This window comes from Symsagittifera roscoffensis, chromosome 4, assembly GCF_963678635.1.
Source record: "Symsagittifera roscoffensis chromosome 4, txSymRosc1.1, whole genome shotgun sequence".
In the NCBI taxonomy this organism is placed as follows: Eukaryota; Metazoa; Xenacoelomorpha; order Acoela; family Convolutidae; genus Symsagittifera; species Symsagittifera roscoffensis.
In genome coordinates, this window is record NC_087065.1 from 77,516,514 (window position 1) to 77,540,008 (window position 23,495).

The following is a 23,495-nucleotide window of genomic DNA, read 5'->3' on the forward strand; positions in this document are numbered from 1 at the left end:
GAAAAAGTATTTGCTGCTGACTGATGTTTGATATAGAATCTCGAATGGTTCATCTTTTGCATTACAGAACACTTAGGAAATCAAAAAAGAAGAAATGAAACGACGTTAGAAAAAAAATCCATGCTTATATCAGCACGACAAGTAACTTTCCAAGACTGAATTAAAAAAGCCAATAAATAATGCAGAATTTTATAACCTTTCAGAATTTTTAAAAAAGAATTAAACTCATGAGACTTAACTGAAAGCAAACCAAATCTTCAGATTGTTTTCCTTCATTGAATCAAGATAATGCATGCAATGTCATCACATAACTGATAAAAAGCTCAAACCAATTTTTGATACTGAAAGACCGTTGATTTCAGCGAACAATATGATTTAACCGATCAGAAGAAAAGTTCATCATGAATTCGAGAAAAAGCCTCAGATCATCACACTAAAAGATAACAATTTAATTCAAACATTTGACCAGTTTAAAACAGACGCTTAAGCTAACTAACCCTGACAAAGAAACAGATGAAAAACAAAATGATTTATCATCCGCTTCATTGAAAAAGTATTTGCAGCTGACTGATGTTTGATATAGAAGCTCAAAAAGTTCATATATTGCATAACAAAACGTTTATGGAAATCAAAAAAGAAGAAATGAAATGGAGTTATAAAAAACCTATGCTGATTGGCACTACAACAAAATTTCAAGCCTGAATTAAACAAGCTGTTAAAAAAGACAAAATTTCATGACCTTTCAGAATTTTAAAAGAGCTATACTCATGAGACTCAATTGAAAGCAAACCAATTCGTCAGACTGTTTTTTCTTCATTGAATCAAGGAAAAGTTTCTATGAACAGTTCAAAAAAAACTTTGGCTACTGAAAGACCGTTGTTTTCAGCGAACAAATTAACTTAACCGATCAGAAGAAAAGTTCATCAGGAATTCGAGAAAAAGCCTCTGATATCATCCGAGTAAAAGATGACAAATTCTTCCAAGTTGACCAGTTTAAAAGAGACGCTGAAAATAGCGATCCCTGACAAAGAAACAGATGAAAAACGGAACGATTTTAAATCAGCTTCATTGAAAAAGTATTTGCTGCTGACTGATGTTTGATATAGAATCTCGAATGGTTCATCTTTTGCATTACAGAACACTTAGAAAATCAAAAAAGAAGAAATGAAACGACGTTAGAAAAAAAACCCAAGCTTATATCAGCACGACAAGTAACTTTCCAAGCCTGAATTAAAAAAGCCAATAAAAAATGCAGAATTTAATAACCTTTCAGAATTTTTAAAAAAGAGTTAAACTCATGAGACTAAATTGAAAGAAAACCAAATCGTCAGATTGTTTTTCTTCATTGAATCAAGATAATGCCTGCAATTTCATCACATAACTGATGAAAAGTTTCTACAAACAAATCAAAAAAAAACTTTGGCTACTGAAAGACCGTTGATTTCAGCGAATAAATTAGCTTAACCGATCAGAAGAAAAGTTCATCATGAATTCGAGAAAAAGCCTCCGAGATCATCACACTAAAGTATGACAATTTCTTTCAAAAATTGGACCAGTTTAAAAGAGACGGTGAAATTAGCAATCCCTGTCAAAGAAACAGATGAAAAACGGAACGATTTTAAATCAGCTTCATTGAAAAAGTATTTGCTGCTGACTGATGTTTGATATAGAATCTCGAATGGTTCATCTTTTGCATTACAGAACACTTAGGAAACCAAAAGAGAAGAAATGAAACGACGTTAGAAAAAAACCCATGCTTATAACAGCACGACAAGTAACTTTCCAAGCCTGAATTAAAAAAGCCAATAAAAATGCAGAATTTTATAACCTTTCAGAATTTTTAAAAAAGAGTTAAACTCATGAGACTAAATTGAAAGAAAACCAAATCGTCAGATTGTTTTTCTTCATTGAATCAAGATAATGCCTGCAATTTCATCACATAACTGATGAAAAGTTTCTACAAACAAATCAAAAAAAAACTTTGGCTACTGAAAGACCGTTGATTTCAGCGAATAAATTAGCTTAACCGATCAGAAGAAAAGTTCATCAGGAATTCGAGAAAAAGCCTCTGATATCATCCAAGTAAAAGATGACAAATTCTTCCAAGTTGACCAGTTTAAAAGAGACGCTGAAAATAGCGATCCCTGACAAAGAAACAGATGAAAAACGGAACGATTTTAAATCAGCTTCATTGAAAAAGTATTTGCTGCTGACTGATGTTTGATATAGAATCTCGAATGGTTCATCTTTTGCATTACAGAACACTTAGGAAACCAAAAAAGAAGAAATGAAACGACGTTAGAAAAAAACCCATGCTTATAACAGCACGACAAGTAACTTTCCAAGCCTGAATTAAAAAAGCCAATAAAAATGCAGAATTTTATAACCTTTCAGAATTTTTTAAAAAGAGTTACACTCATGAGACTAAATTGAAAGCAAACCAAATCGTCATATTGTTTTCCTTCATTGAATCAAGATAATGCCTGCAATTTCATCACATAACTGATGAAAAGTTTCTACAAACAGTTCAAAAAAACTTTGGCTACTGAAAGACCGTTGATTTCAGCGAACAAATTAACTTAACCGATCAGAAGAAAAGTTCATCATGAATTCGAGAAAAAGCCTCTGAGATCATCACACTAAAATATGACAATTTCTTACAAATTGACCAGTTCAAAAGACGCTGAAAATAACGATCCCTGACAAAGAAACAGATGAAAAACGGAACAATTTTAAATCAGCTTCATTGAAAAAGTATTTGCTGCTGACTGATGTTTGATATAGAATCTCGAATGGTTCATCTTTTGCATTACAGAACACTTAGGAAATCAAAAAAGAAGAAATGAAACGACGTTAGAAAAAAAAATCCATGCTTACATCAGCACGACAAGTAACTTTCCAAGCCTGAATTAAAAAAGCCAATAAATAATGCAGAATTTTATAACCTTTCAGAATTTTTTAAAAAGAGTTAAACTCATGAGACTAAATTGAAAGCAAACCAAATCGTCAGATTGTTTTCCTTCATTGAATCAAGATAATGCATGCAATGTCATCACATACCTGATAAAAAGCTCAAACAAATTTTTGATACTGAAAGACCGTTGATTTCAGCGAACAATATGATTTAACCTATCAGAAGAAAAGTTCATCATGAATTCGAGAAAAAGCCTCAGATCATCACACTAAAAGATGACAATTTAATTCAAACATTTGACCAGTTTAAAACAGACGCTTAAGCTAACTAACCCTGACAAAGAAACAGATGAAAAACAAAATGATTTATCATCCGCTTCATTGAAAAAGTATTTGCAGCTGACTGATGTTTGATATAGAAGCTCAAAAAGTTCATATATTGCATAACAAAACGTTTATGGAAATCAAAAAAGAAGAAATGAAATGGAGTTATAAAAAACCTATGCTGATTGGCACTACAACAAAATTTCAAGCCTGTATTAAACAAGCTGTTAAGAAATGCAGAATTTTACAACATTTCAGAATTTTCAAAAAAGAGTTACACTCAGAAGATTCAATTGAAAGCAAACCAAATGACATCATCACACTAAAAGATGACAATTTCTTTTTAAAAATTGACCAGTTTAAAAGAGACGCTGAAAATAACGAACACTGACAAAGAAACAGATGAAAAACAAAACGATTTTAAATCAGCTTCATTGAAAAAATCTTTGCTGCTGACTGAAGTTTGATATAGAAGCAAGTATGGTTCGTCTTTTGCATAAAAAGCTTATTGAAATCCAAAAAAAAACAAATGAAATGATGTTAGAAAACCTATGATTATCGGCACTACAACAAACTTTCCAAGCCTAAATTAAACAAACTAATAAAGATGCAGAATAAAATGCAGCATTTTATAATATTTTAGAAATTTCAAAAACTAGTTTTAATCATAATATTCAATTAAAAGCAAACCAAATCGTCAGATTGATATTCCTTCATTGAATCAAGATAATGCATGCAGTGAACAAATTAACTTAACCGATCAGAAGAAAAGTTCATCATGAATTCGAGAAAAAGCCTCTGAGATCATCACACTAAAGGATGACAATTTCTTTCAAAAATTTGACCAGTTTAAAAGACGCTGAAAATAACGAACCCTGACAAAGAAACAGATGAAAAACAAAATGATTTTAAATCAGCTTCATTGAAAAAGTCTTTGCTGCTGATTGATGTTTGATATAGAAGCTAGTATGGTTCATCTTTTGCATTACAAAACGCTTATGGAAATCAAAAAAGAATAAATGAAATGACGTTAGAAAAAACCTATGCTTATCCGCTAATCAGTTTCATAGCCTGAATTTGAAAAACCGAAAAAAAGCAAGCTCTATAACATTTTGAAATTTGCAAAAAAAGAACCACTCATGAGACTAAATTGAAAGCAAACCAAATAGTCAGATTGTTTTCCTTCATTGAATCAAGATAATGCCTGCAATGTCATCACATAACTGATGAAAAGTTTCTACAAACAGTTCAAAAAAAACTTTGGCTACTGAAAGACCATTGATTTCAGCGAACAAATTAGCTAAACCGATCAGAAGAAAAGTTCATCATGAATTCGAGAAAAAGCCTCTGAGATCATCACACTAAAGGATGACAATTTCTTTCAAAAAATTGACCAGTTTAAAAGACGCGGAAAATAACGAACCCTGACAAAAAAAACAGCTGAAAAACAGCTGAAAAACAAAATGATTTTAAATCAGCTTCATTGAAAAAGTCTTTGCTGCTGACTGATGTTTGATTTAGAAGCTTGTATGGTTCATCTTTTGCATTACAAAACGCTTATGGGAATCAAAAACGAAAACATGAAATGACGTTAGAAAAAACCTATGCTTATCCGCTTATCAGCTTCATAGCCTGAATTTAAAAAACTGAAAAAAAATGCAAACACTAACATTTTGAATTTTGCAAAAAAAAAGAACCACTCATGAGACTCAATCGACAGCAAACCAAACCATCAGACTGTTTTTTCTTCATTGAATCAAGATAATGCATGCAATGTCATCACATAACTGATAAAGAGCTCAAAAATTTTTTTGCTTCTGAAAGACCGTTGATTTCAGCGAACAATTTGAATTAACCGATCAGAAGTAAAGTTCATGAATTCGAGAAAAAGCCTCAGATCATCACACTAAAAGATAACAATTTAATTCAAACATTTGACCAGTTTAAAACACGCTTAAGCTAACTAACCCTGACAAAGAAACAGATGAAAAACAAAATGATTTATCATCCGCTTCATTGAAAAGTCTTTGCAGCTGACTGATGTTTGATATAGAAGCTCGAAAGGTTCATATATTGCATAACAAAACATTTATGGAAATCAAAAAAGAAGAAATGAAATGGAGTTATAAAAAAACTATGCTGATTGGCACTACAACAAAATTTCAAGCCTGTATTAAACAAGCTGTTAAGAAATGCAGAATTTTACAACAATTCAGAATTTTGAAAAAACAGTTATACTGATGAGACTCAGTTGAAAGCAAACCAAATCTTCAGACTGTTTTTTCTTCATTGAATCAAGATAATGCATGCAATGTCATCACATAACTGTTGAAAAATTTCTAGAAGAGTTCAAAAAAACTTTTGCTTCTGAAAGACCGTTGATTTCAGCGAACATGCTAGTTTGATATAGAAGCTAGTATGGTTCATCTTTTGCATTACAAAACGCTTATGGAAATCAAAAAAGAATAAGTGAAATGACGTTAGAAAAAACCTATGCTTATCCGCTTATCAGTTTCATAGCCTGAATTTAAAAACCGAAAAAAAAAGCAAACTCTATAACATTTTGAAATTTGCAAAAAAAGAACCACTCATGAGACTCAATCAATCGCAAACCAAACCATCAGACTGTTTTTTCTCCATTGAATCAAGGTAATGCATGCAATGTCATCACATAACTGATAAAAAGCTCAAAAAATTTGTTGCTACTGAAAGACCGTTGATTTCAGCGAACATTTTGATTTACCGATCAGAAGAAAAATTCATCTTGAAATCGAGAAGAAGCCTCTGAGATCATCAGACTAAACGATGACAATTGAATTCAAACATTTGACCTGTTTAAAACAGACGCTGAAGCTAACTAACACCGACAAAGAAACAGATGAAAAACGGAACGAATTTAAATCAGCTTCATTGAAAAAGTATTTGCTGCTGACTGATGTTTGATATAGAACCTCGAATGGTTCATCTTTTGCATTACAAAACACTTAGGAAATCAAAAAGAAATGACGTTAGAAAAAAACCTACGCTTATATCAGCACGACAAGTAACTTTCCAAGCCTGAATTAAACAAGCTAATAAAGATGCAGAATAAAATGCAGCATTTTAAAATATTTTTGAAATTTCAAAAAAGAGTTTTAATCATAATATTCAATTAAAAGCAAACCAAATCGTCAGATTGATATTCCTTCATTGAATCGATATAATGCATGCAATGTCATCATATAACTGATAAAAAGTTTCTACAAACAGTTCAAAAAAACTTTGGCTACTGAAAGACCGTTGATTTCAGCGAACAAATAAACTTAACCGATCAGAAGAAAAGTTCATCATGAATTCGAGAAAAAGCCTCTGATATCATCACACTAAAGGATGACAATTTTTTTCAAAAATTTGACCATTTTAAAAGACGCTGAAAATAACGAACACTGACAAAGAAACATATGAAAAATCAAAAACGATTTAATATCAGCTTCATTGAAAAAATCTTTGCTGCTGACTGATGTTTGATATAGAAGCTAGTATGGTTCGTCTTTTGCATAACAAAACGCTTATGGAAATCAAAAAAGAATAAATGAAATGACGTTACAAAAAACCTATGCTTATCCGCTTATCAGTTTCATAGCCTGAATTTAAAAAACCGAAAAAAATGCAAACTCTATAACATTTTGAAATTTGCAAAAAAAAGAACCACTCATGAGACTCAATCGACAGCAAAACAAACCATCAGACTGTTTTTTCTTCATTGAATCAAGATAATGCATGCAATGTCATCACATAACTGTTGAAAAATTTCTAGAAGAGTTCAAAAAAACTTTTGCTTCTGAAAGACCGTTGATTTCAGCGAACATGCTAGTTTGATATAGAAGCTAGTATGGTTCTTCTTTTGCATTACAAAACGCTTATGGAAATCAAAAAAGAATGAGTGAAATGACGTTAGAAAAAACCTATGCTTATCCGCTTATCAGTTTCATAGCCTGAATTTAAAAACCGAAAAAAAAGCAAACTCTATAACATTTTGAAATTTGCAAAAAAAGAACCACTTGATGAAAAGTTCATCATGAATTCGAGAAAAAGCCTCTGAGATCATCACACTAAAGGATGACAATTTCTTTCAAAAATTTGACCAGTTTAAAAGACGCTGAAAATAACGAACACTGACAAAGAAACAGATGAAAAACAAAACGATCTTATATCAGCTTCATTGAAAAAATCTTTGCTGCTGACTGATGTTTGATATAGAAGCTAGTATGGTTCGTCTTTTGCATAACAAAACGCTTATGGAAATCAAAAAAGAGTAAATGAAATGACGTTAGAAAAAACCAATGCTTATCCGCTTATCAGTTTCATAGCCTGAATTTAAAAAACCGAAAAAAATGCAAACTCTGTAACATTTTGAAATTAGAAAAAAAAGAACCACTCATGAGACTCAATCAATAGCAAACCAAACCATCAGACTGTTTTTTCTCCATTGAATCAAGGTAATGCATGCAATGTCATCACATAACTGATAAAAAGCTCAAAAAATTTGTTGCTACTGAAAGACCGTTGATTTCAGCGAACATTTTGATTTACCGATCAGAAGAAAAATTCATCTTGAATTCGAGAAGAAGCCTCTGAGATCATCAGACTAAACGATGACAATTGAATTCAAACATTTGACCTGTTTAAAACAGACGCTGAAGCTAACTAACACCGACAAAGAAACAGATGAAAAACGGAACGAATTTAAATCAGCTTCCTTGAAAAAGTATTTGCTGCTGACTGATGTTTGATATAGAACCTCGAATGGTTCATCTTTTGCATTACAAAACGCTTAGGAAATCAAAAAGAAATGACGTTAGAAAAAAACCTACGCTTATATCAGCACGACAAGTAACTTTCCAAGCCTCAATTAAACAAGCTAATAAAGATGCAGAATAAAATGCAGCATTTTAAAATATTTTAGAAATTTCAAAAAAGAGTTTTAATCATAATATTCAATTAAAAGCAAACCAAATCGTCAGATTGATATTCCTTCATTGAATCGATATAATGCATGCAATGTCATCATATAACTGATAAAAAGTTTCTACAAACAGTTCAAAAAAAACTTTGGCTACTGAAAGACCGTTGATTTCAGCGAACAAATAAACTTAACCGATCAGAAGAAAAGTTCATCATGAATTCGAGAAAAAGCCTCTGATATCATCACACTAAAGGATGACAATTTTTTTCAAAAATTTGACCATTTTAAAAGACGCTGAAAATAACGAACACTGACAAAGAAACATATGAAAAACAAAACGATTTAATATCAGCTTCATTAAAAAAATCTTTGCTGCTGACTGATGTTTGATATAGAAGCTAGTATGGTTCGTCTTTTGCATAACAAAACGCTTATGGAAATCAAAAAAGAATAAATGAAATGACGTTACAAAAAACCTATGCTTATCCGCTTATCAGTTTCATAGCCTGAATTTAAAAAACCGAAAAAAATGCAAACTCTATAACATTTTGAAATTTGCAACAAAAGAACCACTCATGAGACTCAATCGACAGCAAAACAAACCATCAGACTGTTTTTTCTTCATTGAATCAAGGTAATGCATGCAATGTCATCACATAACTGATAAAAAGTTCAAAAAATTTGTTGCTACTGAAAGACCGTTGATTTCAGCGAACATTTTGATTTACCGATCAGAAGGAAAATTCATCTTGAAATCGAGAAGAAGCCTCTGAGATCATCAGACTAAACGATGACAATTGAATTCAAACATTTGACCTGTTTAAAACAGACGCTGAAGCTAACTAACACCGACAAAGAAACAGATGAAAAACGGAACGAATTTAAATCAGCTTCATTGAAAAAGTATTTGCTGCTGACTGATGTTTGATATAGAGCCTCGAATGGTTCATCTTTTGCTTTACAAAACGCTTAGGAAAAACAAAAAGAAATGACGTTAGAAAAAAACCTACGCTTATATCAGCACGACAAGTAACTTTCCAAGCCTGAATTAAACAAGCTAATAAAGATGCAGAATAAAATGCAGCATTTAAAAATATTTTAGAAATTTCAAAAAAGAGTTTTAATCATAATATTCAATTAAAAGCAAAACAAATCGTCAGATTGATATTCCTTCATTGAATCGACATAATGCATGCAATGTCATCATATAACTGATAAAAAGTTTCTAAAAACAGTTCAAAAAAAACATTGGCTACTGAAAGACCGTTGATTTCAGCGAACAAATAAACTTAACCGATCAGAAGAAAAGTTCATCATGAATTCGAGAAAAAGCCTCTGAGATCATCACACTAAAGGATGACAATTTTTTTCAAAAATTTGACCAGTTTAAAAGACGCTGAAAATAACGAACACTGACAAACAAACAGATGAAAAACAAAACGATTTTATATCAGCTTCATTGAAAAAATCTTTGCTGCTGACTGATGTTTGATATAGAAGCTAGTATGGTTCGTCTTTTGCATAAAAAAACGCTTATGGAAATCAAAAAAGAATAAATGAAATGACGTTACAAAAAACCTATGCTTATCCGCTTATCAGTTTCAAAGCCTGAATTTAAAAAACCGAAAAAAATGCAAACTCTATAACATTTTGAAATTTGCAAAAAAAGAACCACTCATGAGACTCAATCGACAGCAAAACAAACCATCAGACTGTTTTTTCTTCATTGAATCAAGGTAATGCATGCAATGTCATCACATAACTGATGAAAAGCTCAAAAAATTTGTTGCTACTGAAAGACCGTTGATTTCAGCGAACATTTTGATTGACCGATCAGAAGAAAAATTCATCTTGAATTCGAGAAGAAGCCTCTGAGATCATCAGACTAAACAATGACAAATGAATTCAAACATTTGACCTGTTTAAAACAGACGCTGAAGCCAACTAACACCGACAAAGAAACAGATGAAAAACGGAACGAATTTAAATCAGCTTCATTGAAAAAGTATTTGCTGCTGACTGATGTTTGATATAGAACCTCGAATGGTTCATCTTTTGCATTACAAAACGCTTAGGAAATCAAAAAGAAATGACGTTAGAAAAAAACCTACGCTTATATCAGCACGACAAGTAACTTTCCAAGCCTGAATTAAACAAGCTAATAAAGATGCAGAATAAAATGCAGCATTTGAAAATATTTTAGAAATTTCAAAAACGAGTTTTAATCATAATATTCAATTAAAAGCAAACCAAATCGACGGATTGATATTCCTTCATTGAATCAATATAAAGCATGCAATGTCATCACATAACTGATAAAAAATTTCTACAAACAGTTTAAAAAAAACTTTGGCTACTGAAAGACCGTTGATTTCAGCGAACAAATAAACTTAACCGATCAGAAGAAAAATTCATCATGAATTCGAGAAAAAGCCTCTGATATCATCACACTAAAGGATGACAATTTTTTTCAAAAATTTGACCAGTTTAAAAGACGCTGAAAATAACGAACACTGACAAAGAAACAGATGAAAAACAAAACGATTTAATATCAGCTTCATTGAAAAAATCTTTGCTGCTGACTGATGTTTGATATAGAAGCTAGTATGGTTCGTCTTTCGCATAACAAAACGCTTATGGAAATCAAAAAAGAGTAAATGAAATGACGTTAGAAAAAACCAATGCTTATCCGCTTATCAGTTTCATAGCCTGAATTTAAAAAACCGAAAAAAATGCGAACTCTAATTTTTTGAAATTTGCAAAAAAAGAACCACTCATGAGACTCAATCGACAGCAAACTAAACCATCATCCTGTTTTTTCTTCATTGAATCAAGGTAATGCATGCAATGTCATCACATAATTGATAAAAAGCTCAAAAAATTTGTTGCTACTGAAAGACCGTTGATTTCAGCGAACATTTTGATTTACCGATCAGAAGAAAAATTCATCTTGAATTCGAGAAGAAGCCTCTGAGATCATCAGACTAAACGATGACAAATGAATTCAAACATTTGACCTGTTTAAAACAGACGCTGAAGCTAACTAACACCGACAAAGAAACAGATGAAAAACGGAACGAATTTAAATCAGCTTCATTGAAGAAGTATTTGCTGCTGACTGATGTTTGATATAGAACCTCGAATGGTTCATCTTTTGCATTACAAAACGCTTAGGAAATCAAAAAGAAATGACGTTAGAAAAAAACCTACGCTTATATCAGCACGACAAGTAACTTTCGAAGCCTGAATCAAAAAAGCCAATAAAAAATGCAGAATTTTATAACATTTCAGAATTTTCAAAAAAGAGTTACACTCAGGAGACTCAATTGAAAGCAAACCAAATCGTCATACAGTTTTTTCTTCATTGAATCAAGATAATGCATGCAATGTCATCACATAACTGATGAAAAATTTCTAGAAAAAATTCAGAAAAACTTTTGCTACTAAAAAATCGTTGATTTATGCGAAAAATTTGATTTAATCGATCAGAAGAAAAATTGATCATAAAATCGAGAAAAATCCTCTGAGATCATCACACTAAAAGATGACAATTTATTTCAAAAATTTGATCACTTTAAAAGAGACGCTGATATTAACGAACCCTGACAAAGACACAGATAAAAAACAAAACGATTTTAAATCAGATTCATTGAAAAAGTCTTTGCTGCTGACTGATGTTTGATATAAAAGCACGAATGATTAATCTTTAGCATTACAAAAAGCTTATTGAAATCCAAAAACAAATGAAAGGACGTTAGAAAAAACCTATGCTTATCGGCGCTACAACTAACTTTACAAGCTTGAATTAAACAAGCTGATAAAAACGCAGAATAAAATTCTTAACTATTTACTTAGCTTGGGAAATCGGATAATAGAAGTCAGAACTCAGCTTATAAGCACTACAAAGAAGCAGCTTATAAGCATTACAACAAAATTATCAACTTGGTTCAACAAACTTCTGCTTCTGAGTGACCGTTGATTTCACCGAACAATTTGATTTAACCGATCAGAAGAAAAATTCATCATGAGTTCAAGAAAAATCCTCTGAGATCATCACACTAAAAGATGACAAACGAATTCAAACTTTTGACCAGTTTAAAAACAGACACTGAAGCTAACTAACCCTGACAAAGAAACAGATGAAAAACAAAACTATTTTAAATCAGCTTCATTGAAAACGTCTTTGCTACTGACCGATGTTTGATATAAAAGCTCGATCGGTTCATCTTTTGCATTACAAAACACTCATGGAAATCAAAAAAAGAAAAGAAATGACGTAAAAAAACCCATGCTTATCGGCATTACAACAAACTTTCCAAGCCTGAATTAAACAAGCTGTTAAAAAAGGCAGAAATTTATAACATTTCAGAATTTTCAAAAAAAAAAGAGTTACACTCAGGAGACTCGACTGAAAGCAAAGCAAAACTTCAGACAGTTTTTTCTTCATTGAATCAAGATATTGCATGCAATGTCATCGCATAACTGATGAAAATTTTCAAGAAAAAATTCAAAAACACTTTTGCTACTGAAAGATCGTTGATTTATGCGAAAAATTTGATTTAATCGATCAGAAGAAAAGTTGATCATAAAATCGAGAAAAAGCCTCTGAGATCATCACACTAAAAGCTGACAATTTGTTTCAAAAATTTGACCAGTTTAAAAAAGACGCTGATATTAACGAACCCTGACAAAAAACAGATAAAAAACAAAACGATTTTAAATCAGATTCATTGAAAAAGTGTTTGCTGCTGACTGATGTTTGATATAGAAGCAAGTATGGTTCGTCTTTTGCATAAAAAAAAAGCTTATTGAAATCCAAACGAAAACAAATGAAATGATGTTAGAAAACCTATGATTATCGGCACTACAACAAACTTCCCAAGCCTGAATTAAACAAGCTGATAAAACAATCTGATATCTAGAAGTCCATTAGAATTTTAGCGACTTTAACATTGCTGCAGTTCGATTAGTGGAGTTTGCCTTCCTTTTAACAAAAGAAATGAACAGAACTTGAAAAAACCTCGAAAGTCAATTCGGGAGACATTCATTTTTACTTAAAACAAATCGAGTTTTCCAGAAAAAAAAACAAGCAAAAAAATCACAAAGACCTATTTAAGACTTTTAATAAGCTGAATCCAACTAACAATTCATCTTCAGCGTTACAAAAAGCTGGTGAAAACCAAAGAATTAAAATGACAACATTATATCAAGCCATGGATGTTAAAATCAACTGTATATATCAACAAAAACTCAGCTTATAAGCACTACAAAGAAGCAGCTTATAAGCATTACAACAAAATTATCAACTTTGTTCAACAAAACTTCTGCTTCTGAGTGACCGTTGATTTCACGGAACAATTTCATTTAACCGATCAGAAGAAAAATTCATCATGAGTTCGAGAAAAATCCTCTGATATCATCACACTAAAAGATGACAAACGAATTCAAACTTTTGACCAGTTTAAAAACAGACACTGAAGCTAACTAACCCTGACAAAAAAACAGATGAAAAACAAAACTATTTTAAATCAGCTTCATTGAAAACGTCTTTGCTACTGACCGATGTTTGATATAGAAGCTCGAAAGGGTCATCTTTTGCATTACAAAACACTCATTGAAATCAAAAAAGAAGAAATGAAATGACGTAAAAAACCCATGCTTATCGGCACTACAACAAACTTTCCAAGCCTGAATTAAACAAGCTGTTAAAAAAGGCAGAATTTTATAACATTTCAGAGTTTTCAAAAAAGAGTTACACTCAGGAGACTCAATTGAAAGCAAACCAAATCATCCCACAGTTTTTTCTTCATTGAATTAAGATAATGCATGCAATGTCATCACATAACTGATGAAAACTTTCTAGAAAAAATTCAAAAAAAACTTTTGCTACTGAAACATCGTTGATTTATGCGAAAAATTTGATTTAATCGATCAGAAGAGAAGTTGATCATAGAATCGAGAAAAAGCTTCTGAGATCATCACACTAAAAGATGACAATTTGTTTCAAGAATTTGACCAGTTTAAAAAAGACGCTGATATTAACGAACACTGACAAAGAAACAGATAAAAAACAAAACGATTTTAAATCAGATTCATTGGAAAAGTCTTTGCTGCTGACTGATGTTTGATATTAAAGCACGAATGGTTAACCTTAAGCATTACAAGAAGCTTATTGAAATTCAAAAACAAATGAAATGACGTTAGAAAAAACCTATGCTTATCGGCGCTACAACAAACTTTACAAGCCTGAATTAAACAAGCTGATAAAAACGCAGAATAAAAATCTTAACTATTTACTTAGCTTGGGAAATCGGATAATTGAGTTCAATTTTCGAATCTAGAAGTCGATTAGAATTTTAGTGACCTTAACATTGCTGCAGTTCGATTAGTGGAGTTTGCCTTCCTTTTAACAAAAGAAATGAACAGAACTTGAAAAACCTCGAAAGTAAAATCGAGAAAAATTCCATTTTAGTAAAAACAAATTGAGACTTTTCCTGAAAAAGAAACAAGCAAAAAAAACCAGAAAGACCTATATAAGACTTCCAATAAGCTGAATCCAACTAACAGTTCATCTTCAGCGTTACAAAAAGCTGGTGAAAACCAAAGAATTAAAATGACAACATTATATCAAGCCATGGATGTTTAAATCAACTGTATATATCAACAAAAACTCAGCTTATAAGCACTACAAAGAAGCAGCTTATAAGCATTACAACAAAACTATCAACTTGGTTCAACAAAACTTCTGCTTCTGAGTGACCGTTGATTTCACCGAGCAATTTGATTTAACCGATCAGAAGAAAAATTCATCGTGAGTTCGAGAAAAATCCTCTGAGATCATCACACTAAAAGATGACAATTTAATTCAAACATTTAATTCAACATAAGTCGCAAAATGACGTTTTCCTCGGTACCATATTCAGCAAATCAGGCATGCAAACGAAATCTAATCACAAAATAAAAATATCAATCAATCACATTTCAGCCTTCTCGTGGTGATGTTCCTTATGGCGCCTAAGAACATAATAACAAAAATATATTAACCTGATGGCTATTTTAATTTGATGTCCATCAACCGTTGCTCCATCCAGGGCGACTAACGCCTTACCAGCTTCGTCTTCCTTGTTGAACTCCACAAAGGCGAGTCCTTTCGGTTTTCCGTTTTTATAGGTCACTATTCGAACGTCTTTAAGTAAACCATGATTGGAAAATAACTCACTCAACGTCTCTTTTGTTGTTTTTGTAGACAGGTCACTCACAAATAGCTTGTGTCTCTCCAATCCCGTAGTGTAAACAAGTTTATTTTCCGCACTTTGCTCATTCGCAGTTTCATTTTGTTTCGCTGCTTTTTTAGACATGTCATACTTGGACACAAAAACTGGACGGCCTCGTAATGGTTCCCGATTTAGTTTCATGGCCTCGGCCACCGACTCTTTTGTTTTGAAAATGCAATTTCCAAAGCCTCTCGACTTTCCTTCAACTTTTCTTGCAATTGACACCGCTTCAATCGATCCACAGCTCATGAAAAAAGTTCTGATATCTTCTTCGGTGGCATTGAAATCCAAATTTGCAAGAAAAACAGAAACATCGGCATTTTCTTCATTGCTTATAAATGATGGCACCTCAGCTTGAAGTTCAATGTTTTTTGCATGACTTTGAGGCACTTCCACGTTTTTTGCTACATCCGTTAGTTGATTATTTTCTTCAGCCGAACTGACTTTTTCTTCATTTTCCAGTTTGTTCTTTTTGAAAGGATTTGTACCCTCAACTTTTGGTTTTTTCGCAGATGATTTATCAGAACTATGTGGAGTTAGACTCTTATTCGCTTGTGAGTTACTTTCATGGGGTCTTTTGAGCCGTTTCTCGCAATTGTTTGCTGTCATTTGCTTTTCCTGATATTTCTCCTTCTTAATTCGATCAGTTTCTTTAACTCTCTCCACTTTACTCAAAAACAATTCTGTCTTATAAATTGCGACCTCTAGAGATTGCAAAGTACCATTAAGTCTTTCATACAAAAGAAAATTTTCAACTAATTTTTCAGGCTCGCTCATTCTCGGGTACATGAAAGCGCGGTGGTACAATTTCTGTAAATGAACTACAGTTCCAAATTTTTCTTCAAGAGAAAGATACTCAATCCATTTTGTACTGTTTAAACTATCTTCAACCAAAATTTTGTCAAAAATTTTACGAAAAACGTCCAGATTTGTAAAATATTTTGCTTCCACATTCGCTGCAAACCTTTTTACTTGATAAACAGCTTCTGGTAAATTAGAAAGATTGTCTAGGGCTTTATGGTAAGCATCCCGAAACTTCTTCAAGTGTTCTTTTTCAGAGCCCGTCTGACATTTTGAAAAACTTCTTCGAAGATATGCCAAATAAGCGAGAAAAAATTGAGATGAATCTTGGCCATATAAGGAAACTTTTGCTTCAGAGACAATTTTATCAACTTCAGCTTCCGACTTATTGAGATGCTCGCAAACATTGACGTAGTGCTGCCATATTATGGGCACCCACGGGACGTTTCTGACAGCTCGTTTACATATTTTTTCAGCCAGCTGATAATCTTTAATTTTCATTGAAGTGAACTCTATATATTTCGACCACAATTCTGATTCCAATGCATTGTGTTGTATAGCCCGTTCGAAAATACATCTGATTCTCGAAGGATCTCCTATAGTCATTTCGACTTCTAAGTAGTCTCTGAATTTTTCCAAGCTTGATTCGCCAGATTTCAGAGACTCTTCTAAAGCAATCTGACATGGCTTTACTTTGCTCAGAACCTTCTTCGCGCGATCGTATGCTTTTTCTGTTTCGTCGTCACTCCCCACTGCTTCAACAAACTCTTTGAAGACAGCTTCTGATTCCAAGAAGGGTATCGACAGTTGACGTTTAAAAAGGGAAGAAACAGTTGGAACATTCTCTAAATTTTTGAGCAATTCAGTCAATTCTTTGTTTTTCAGAAAACTTCGATAACTAGCGAACAATTTTGGGTTGGCATTTGGATCAAGACAAACAGCAGTCAAAGCTCTTTCGAATGTATTAAGAGCCTTCTTGATGAAATATTCATTTTTCTCTTTAAAGCAAACCTTTTCTACGTAACAACAATACTCAAACCAAACCTGAGGGTTCAGATAGTCTTCAACTGCGCGCTCGAATAACAAGCAAACTTCAGAAGTACTTAGTTCCTCTAACTTTATTTCGTCACCTATCCACCACAGCCAGAGCTGTTCGGTGAGTGGGAAAGTACTGCTCATGATTTCCCTTGCACTTCGCAATTTCTCCCATTGTTGCATCTCACTACACTTTCCGATCAAATTTATGTGAGCCTGGTAATCGTAAATGTTTGCGTCAACCATCGCCTGAGCTTCATTGATAATCAACTTAATTTCGGAAATTCTGCTATCAATGATAACATCATGAGCAGATTCACCATTAGTCTCTTCTACAGTTCAGGGATGTTCAAAATATTATCGCAATAACAATATATTGCAATTAAACACTGACAAACAAACCATCAAGAAAAATAACCAGGGAAATCGCTTTTTTCAAATATGGCTGATAGGCCTTAAATTAGTCTCTGATTTATATCACAGCATTGATTTAAATTCCCTCCACTAGCAAAATTTCAGCAAAAATGATAATAGTTGATTTATATTACTTTTGAGTCGCTACTTACGCGTCGTGCGCAAAAAAACTGAGATAACAATAGAGATATCCAATATAAATATTTTTGAACAAATTTAATTTAGAAATATATTGCAAGATAGTTTAGAACATCCCTGCTTCATTTTCATCATCTGACGAGCTGTCAGATTCTGTTGTGTTGTTTATATGATTTAGGGAAGCCATCAAACTACCTCTATAGTTTTCTGACTTTATTGCATCCTTTGAGCTTGACATAATATCTGAAGCCAAATCTGCAATTGAGTACAACTATAATACAAACTTCCTAGACAACCTTTCCATGAAAGATTTTTCCCGCGCAACTAAACACTTCTGTTTCTCAAAAGTTAGGAAAAATTGATCAGTATCTCAGTTATATTTCTGAACGTGCAGATTCAGAAAAATTTCCATGTCAAAATGTTTTCAATTACTGAAAGTAACGAAATCTGTTTTCTTTTGGAACCACATGCGAAAAAAATTAACAATGTAACAGACACTCGACCGTGACGGTTACATAGCAGTATTCAGACAACCGCGTATTCAGACTAGTAAGTATTTAGACAAAAACTGTTTCAACCAATCAGGATCGAGACAAAGAAGAAATTAATAAATCTGTAACATTCGCCCAAATACTACACAGTGACGGAGCGTAGAAAAAGTACCTATTAACGACGGGCTAAGTAATGTTGTGATAAACTTATTAAATAGTTTCAGATAAATTTGAATTTCTCGAGGTAGCAATGGTTGCCTCGCTCTAAATGTCAACCAGGAGATATCACATTTTCAAAACATCTTCGTCAAAGAACCTTCTGATAGCAGATTCGCAGGCGCGATGTGACATTCGACCAGAATGGACCAAAATGCAGACGCAGCAATTTCGAGTTTTTAGCAGAGAACCTTCCGAATTGGCCGTTTTGAAGGAATAAGAGCGTTATTCGAACGATTGGACAAATCGTGAAGGCTGAAGGATTCGGAATTTCCTAAATTTTAAAAATTCGAATTGATGACGTAACAATTCTAAGAAACGTCAAAAACGGCCATTTTAGCGAAGAAACTGAAATAAACACAACATTAGTTGCGATAGCGATAACGACGAAAATTGTGATTGGAAAACAACAACTAACTGCAGAAGTAGCAGAGACCGTTCCGAGTTGCAACTATTGTGTCGCTACAATAGTTGCAAGGCCGTTGCGAACAACTGTGAAGGGTGGAAGACAGCCTTCCTGAAGGAAGATACGGGTCTTATTTCCCCGGATTCAAGAATCCGGAGGGGTCTAGAGACTGGAACTTATATCATTTTATACCAACTTTTAGCTTTCTTATTATGTCCTGAATTGAATTTAATTAAAATCTGAATTCATTTTGCTAGGATGAGAAGCTAGGAGTTGGGGGAAAGGGTTGATCCATCTTCGATGGAGATGATGATTTGTATCTACTGAACAAAAACAATAATAATTCAATAAACAGTAATAGCCCTGATTTTAGGAGTGATCTCGTGGTCTGGGGATGTTGAGACCCAGCCATGAGCTCACTATTTCTGCATGTAATCAAGTTAACTTGAGTGTTTTGACCGTAGCCGAAAGCAGTAACGTTTTTGTCGACCCGATGTTAGAAAGACCACCGAAACAACTGGCTTGGTAGAGACGGTGAAAAGCATGTAGAGCTCTGTGAAGACGTTGGCCAGTCCTCTTAGAACGTAGCTTTATTTTCCGTCGATATGTATCTTCCGGGCGAATGTTACATAGATGTTTTTATGGCGCTCCTGGGTGTTATTCTTTTTTAACATCATGACCGGCAGAACCGTTAACGAGCACTCCGCGCCGAGCGGATGCTCACATTAACACCCTTAATAGGCCAAAACCGCCGGCTCAACGACAACAACAATCGACTGTTGGGTATAGTTAACAAGTTTTGTATCCCTTTTGGTACAAAAATTAAGATAGTAATCTGTGGGGGGCTCGACAGTGCTGCACTGTAGTGACCCTTCACCGAACTGCGAATATCCGAGTTAAGCACCTTAATTCGGATTTTAAACAAACTCAGAGGGGTATAGTATTACTAATATTATTACTTATATATGTAACATTCGCCCGGAAGATACATATCGACGGAAAATAAAACTAAGTCCTAAGACGACTGGCTAACGTCTAAACAGAGCTTTATATGCTTTTCACCGTCTCTACCAAGCCAGTACTTTCGGTGGTCTTTTCTAACATCGGGTCGACAAAAAACGTTACTGCTTTCGGCTTTGGTCAAAACACTCAAATTAACTTAATTACATGCAGGAATAGTGAGCTCATGTCTGGGTCTCAGTATACCCAGACCACGAGGTCAGTCCTAAAAACAGGGCTACTACTATTTATTATATTACTATTGTTTTTGTTCAGTAGATAAAAATCATCATCTCCATCGAAGATGGATCAACCCTTTCCCCCAACTCCTAGCTTCTCATCCTTATCAAAATGAATCCAGTTGTTAATTAAATTCAATTCAGGACATGACAGGAAGCTAAAAGTTTATATAAAAGGATAAAACTTCAGTCCCGAAACCCTTCCGGATTCTTGAATCCACTGAATCAAGCACGTTAAACTTGACTTCTCCGTAACCCGGAAGGCTGTCTTCCACCCTTCACCGTTGCTCGCAACGGCCTTGCAACTATTGTAGCGACACAATAGTTGCAACTCGGAACGTTCTCTGTCAATTCCGTGATTCGTTGTCGTTTTTCTATCACAATTTTTGTGCTTCTTGCTATCGCAACTAATGTTGTTCTGTTTCTTTTTAGCTCTCTTGCCAAAATGGCCGTTTCTGACGTTTCTCAGAAATGTTACGTCATCACTTCGAAAATTTAAAATTTAGGAATTTCCGATTTCTTCAACCTTCACGTTTTGTTCAATCGTTCGAATAACGTTCTTAATCCTTCAAAATCACTAACTCGGAAGGTCACTGCTAAAACTCGAAATCTGCAGAGATTGCATTTTGTCCATTCTGGTCGAATGTCACTTACTCCCCGGACAGTCCGGTCAATGTCCTCATTGAATCTCGCAATGTTCGTAAAATAGATACAGTGTCATCGAACAGAATTTACAAAATGCACGAAATTACTTTTATCCACGTCACATCGACTCACTACAGAATATAACTGGCATCATACCACATCACTATAGCCTTCAAATTCCTTCATTAATCTGCACATTGAGGATATGACCTAAGATAAAACATATTTTCTGACTTCCAATGTCAATGTCCCAATTAAAACTTTTTCTCTTAGATTTAAAAGGTGTTGGTTTGCAGGACAGTCCTGCCAACCAACAAGCTAAAATTATCCTACTACGCTTTTTCCCTTCGGAAATCTTGCTTGTTTATTGTCCTGAATATTAAAACTAAGGAACTCTGTGGTTAGAAAGAACAATGAAACAATCTCCCTCTTCGAGAGATTACCCAAGCCTTTCATGTCACCACAAAGTGATCAGTTCTCCTAGCTGATTAAAAACAGTCATGTAGGCTGGAATACTTAAATATACTCCTTCACTCAAGCCTTTCTAAATAAATAGTAAGTGAATGTCTCTAAAGCCACTCAACTAAAATCAAAATGCCAATTTATTAATGCAACAATTTCAAAACTCAACTAAATGTTTCAGCTTTCAATTACAACTTGGTTGCTTGGTTTCTCACTTGAGTTTTTTCACGCACATAAAACAATTCTGAGTTTTAACTTTTTCTTCATCACTCCTTTGTTTTCTTCTTTTTCCGTCGTTTAGAAGTTCTAAAACTTCTAAATTCTTCTAATTTCATCTCTTTTTTTTCATCTTGTTTTTTGGTCATTCGTCAATGTTCCATTTCTTCCTCCTGTGATACTGACTCTGCACTCTCAGTTTCCGTATCCTGCAACACGTCGTTAGCTATCCTGACGCTGCTGGAAGCCGTCCTCCAACACTTCTGCTCTTCTACCCTTTGTTTGCAACAAGGTAGGGGATCCACGTTAGATTCTCTGTTCCTGCAGAAGCTGTTGTGGAGACACAACGTCACGTTTCTCTCCAAATCTTCCTTTAACATCTCTGCCTTCTCCTTTCCACTACGTTCACTCGTCCTGGAAATTCTTTTCACAGCGGTGGTCACTGCATTACGATGAGTCACGAGAGCTCGCTTGGAAGCTCCTGCTCCAACGTCCAGCTGATATTCACTGTACACCCTGCCGTGCTTCGACATATGCTTTTTCGCATATTCGTACAACCATGCAGTCATGTTAGCTCTGAACCATGGCATCAATCGTTTTCTTGCCCACATTTTCTTCAGTTCCATCGGAATGTTTAGAATTTTGCACATTGTCTCAAAAAGATCTAAATCTTTTAGACAATCTAATTTCCGCAACTGTTCTCTCGTCGGTGCCTCCTGTCTATTATTCTCTCTCACATGAGCTTCCAGCCATCGTATCGACATCATAACTCCCACTATCACTTTTGTTATGGGCTGTGATGAATCTGGTAAACCCATGGAGAGCAGCTCTCCAGAGTCCCAGATCAACATCAGATTACTACGCTTGGGATACCACCAGGTCTGCAGCAAGCAGTGGCAAGGAAACTCGTCATGTGTCAACATGATGCTCCTCCAATTACGTTTTCCCAAAGCTTCCAGTAATGGTTCCACTTCCATCATCACTCGGTGGACTTCATCATTCTCATCTACTGCATTGTAATCTGTGACAGTTGATCCTCTCTGCTTCTGTCTCTCAAAGTCACTGAAGTTCCCGCTCACATATCCCATGAACTTCCTTCCTAGTATTGACTCCAACTCTTCCTTGGTTCTCTCTGGAACTTCTCCGGACAACGTGTCAGTTTCATCAGTCCTCCCAAGTTTCCGTGGGTAATTGCAATCAATGTCAGAAGTCCGTCTAGCCGCAGGTTCTGGATTCCATCAGTGAGCAGTATCGCCGGTCCTTTCACGAAACTCTCTGCTCCAAATGTCACGAACAAGGCTATTAGTTCCACTATCGACACTTCCACTACTGCTTGGAGGAATTCTTTTATCAAGTAGTGCGAGACTTTCGGGTAGACTTTTGCCAAGAAGGACGCGGTCCATCCGGCTCCCAACCCTTCCAACATGCTGTCTGTCCGTTCAAAGCCCTCCTGTTCCTTCACTTCCCGGGTCCAGAAGGTTTCCAGAGTAATCTGACACATTCTGTTCACAAATTCAGCGGTCTTTTCCCCGGAATTTTCCGCCAGGTTCACCTCCTTCAACAAGTAGGCATGTATTTTTGTGATCATCACGGGGCCTTGCTCAAAAGCGTCTGCACCCAATGCCGCTACTCTAGGGTTCAGGTGTAGCCACTGGTTGGCTTCTGGCTTGGTTCTCAAATACATCGCCTCCAAATGAGCTCTCGTCTCTAGTGAATTTTTCCTTCTTGTGTCTTCACCTGCCACTTCCATTGCTCGGAACCATAAGTCGTTGGACATCGCCGCGATCACTCTATGGTCGTCGTCTACTCCTGGTTTCAGTTTGAGCTGTCGACTGAAATTGGACAGTTCCAACCCCAGCACCTCATCCAATACTAACATGTGTAGCGCATGGTCCTTGAATCCTCTCATCGCGTTTGAGATATCTGACCACACTGCAGGCAGTTCAGCCTTGAGTGGCCTCAGGTTCTCCATCTCTA

At 34.6% G+C, this 23,495-nt stretch overlaps 2 protein-coding genes across 2 annotated transcripts in view; one reads left to right on the forward strand and one right to left on the reverse strand.

Annotated features, from left to right (window-relative positions):
• Positions 1-17,620, reverse strand: part of LOC134845048 (squamous cell carcinoma antigen recognized by T-cells 3-like) — a 100,536-nt gene extending 82,916 nt beyond the window's left edge. Inside the window, exon 1 of the mRNA XM_063861879.1 lies at positions 15,227-17,620. Within this exon, the coding sequence (XP_063717949.1) occupies positions 15,227-17,538 (2,312 nt within the window). The 5' untranslated portion in view covers positions 17,539-17,620. The remainder of the gene's footprint in view (positions 1-15,226) is intronic.
• Positions 17,621-18,530: 910 nt separating this feature from the next.
• The window catches only part of LOC134843697 (uncharacterized), a 340,267-nt gene continuing 335,302 nt past the window's right edge, over positions 18,531-23,495 (forward strand). Inside the window, exon 1 of the mRNA XM_063859930.1 lies at positions 18,531-18,550. The gene's annotated coding sequence lies outside the window, so the exon portion shown is untranslated. The remainder of the gene's footprint in view (positions 18,551-23,495) is intronic.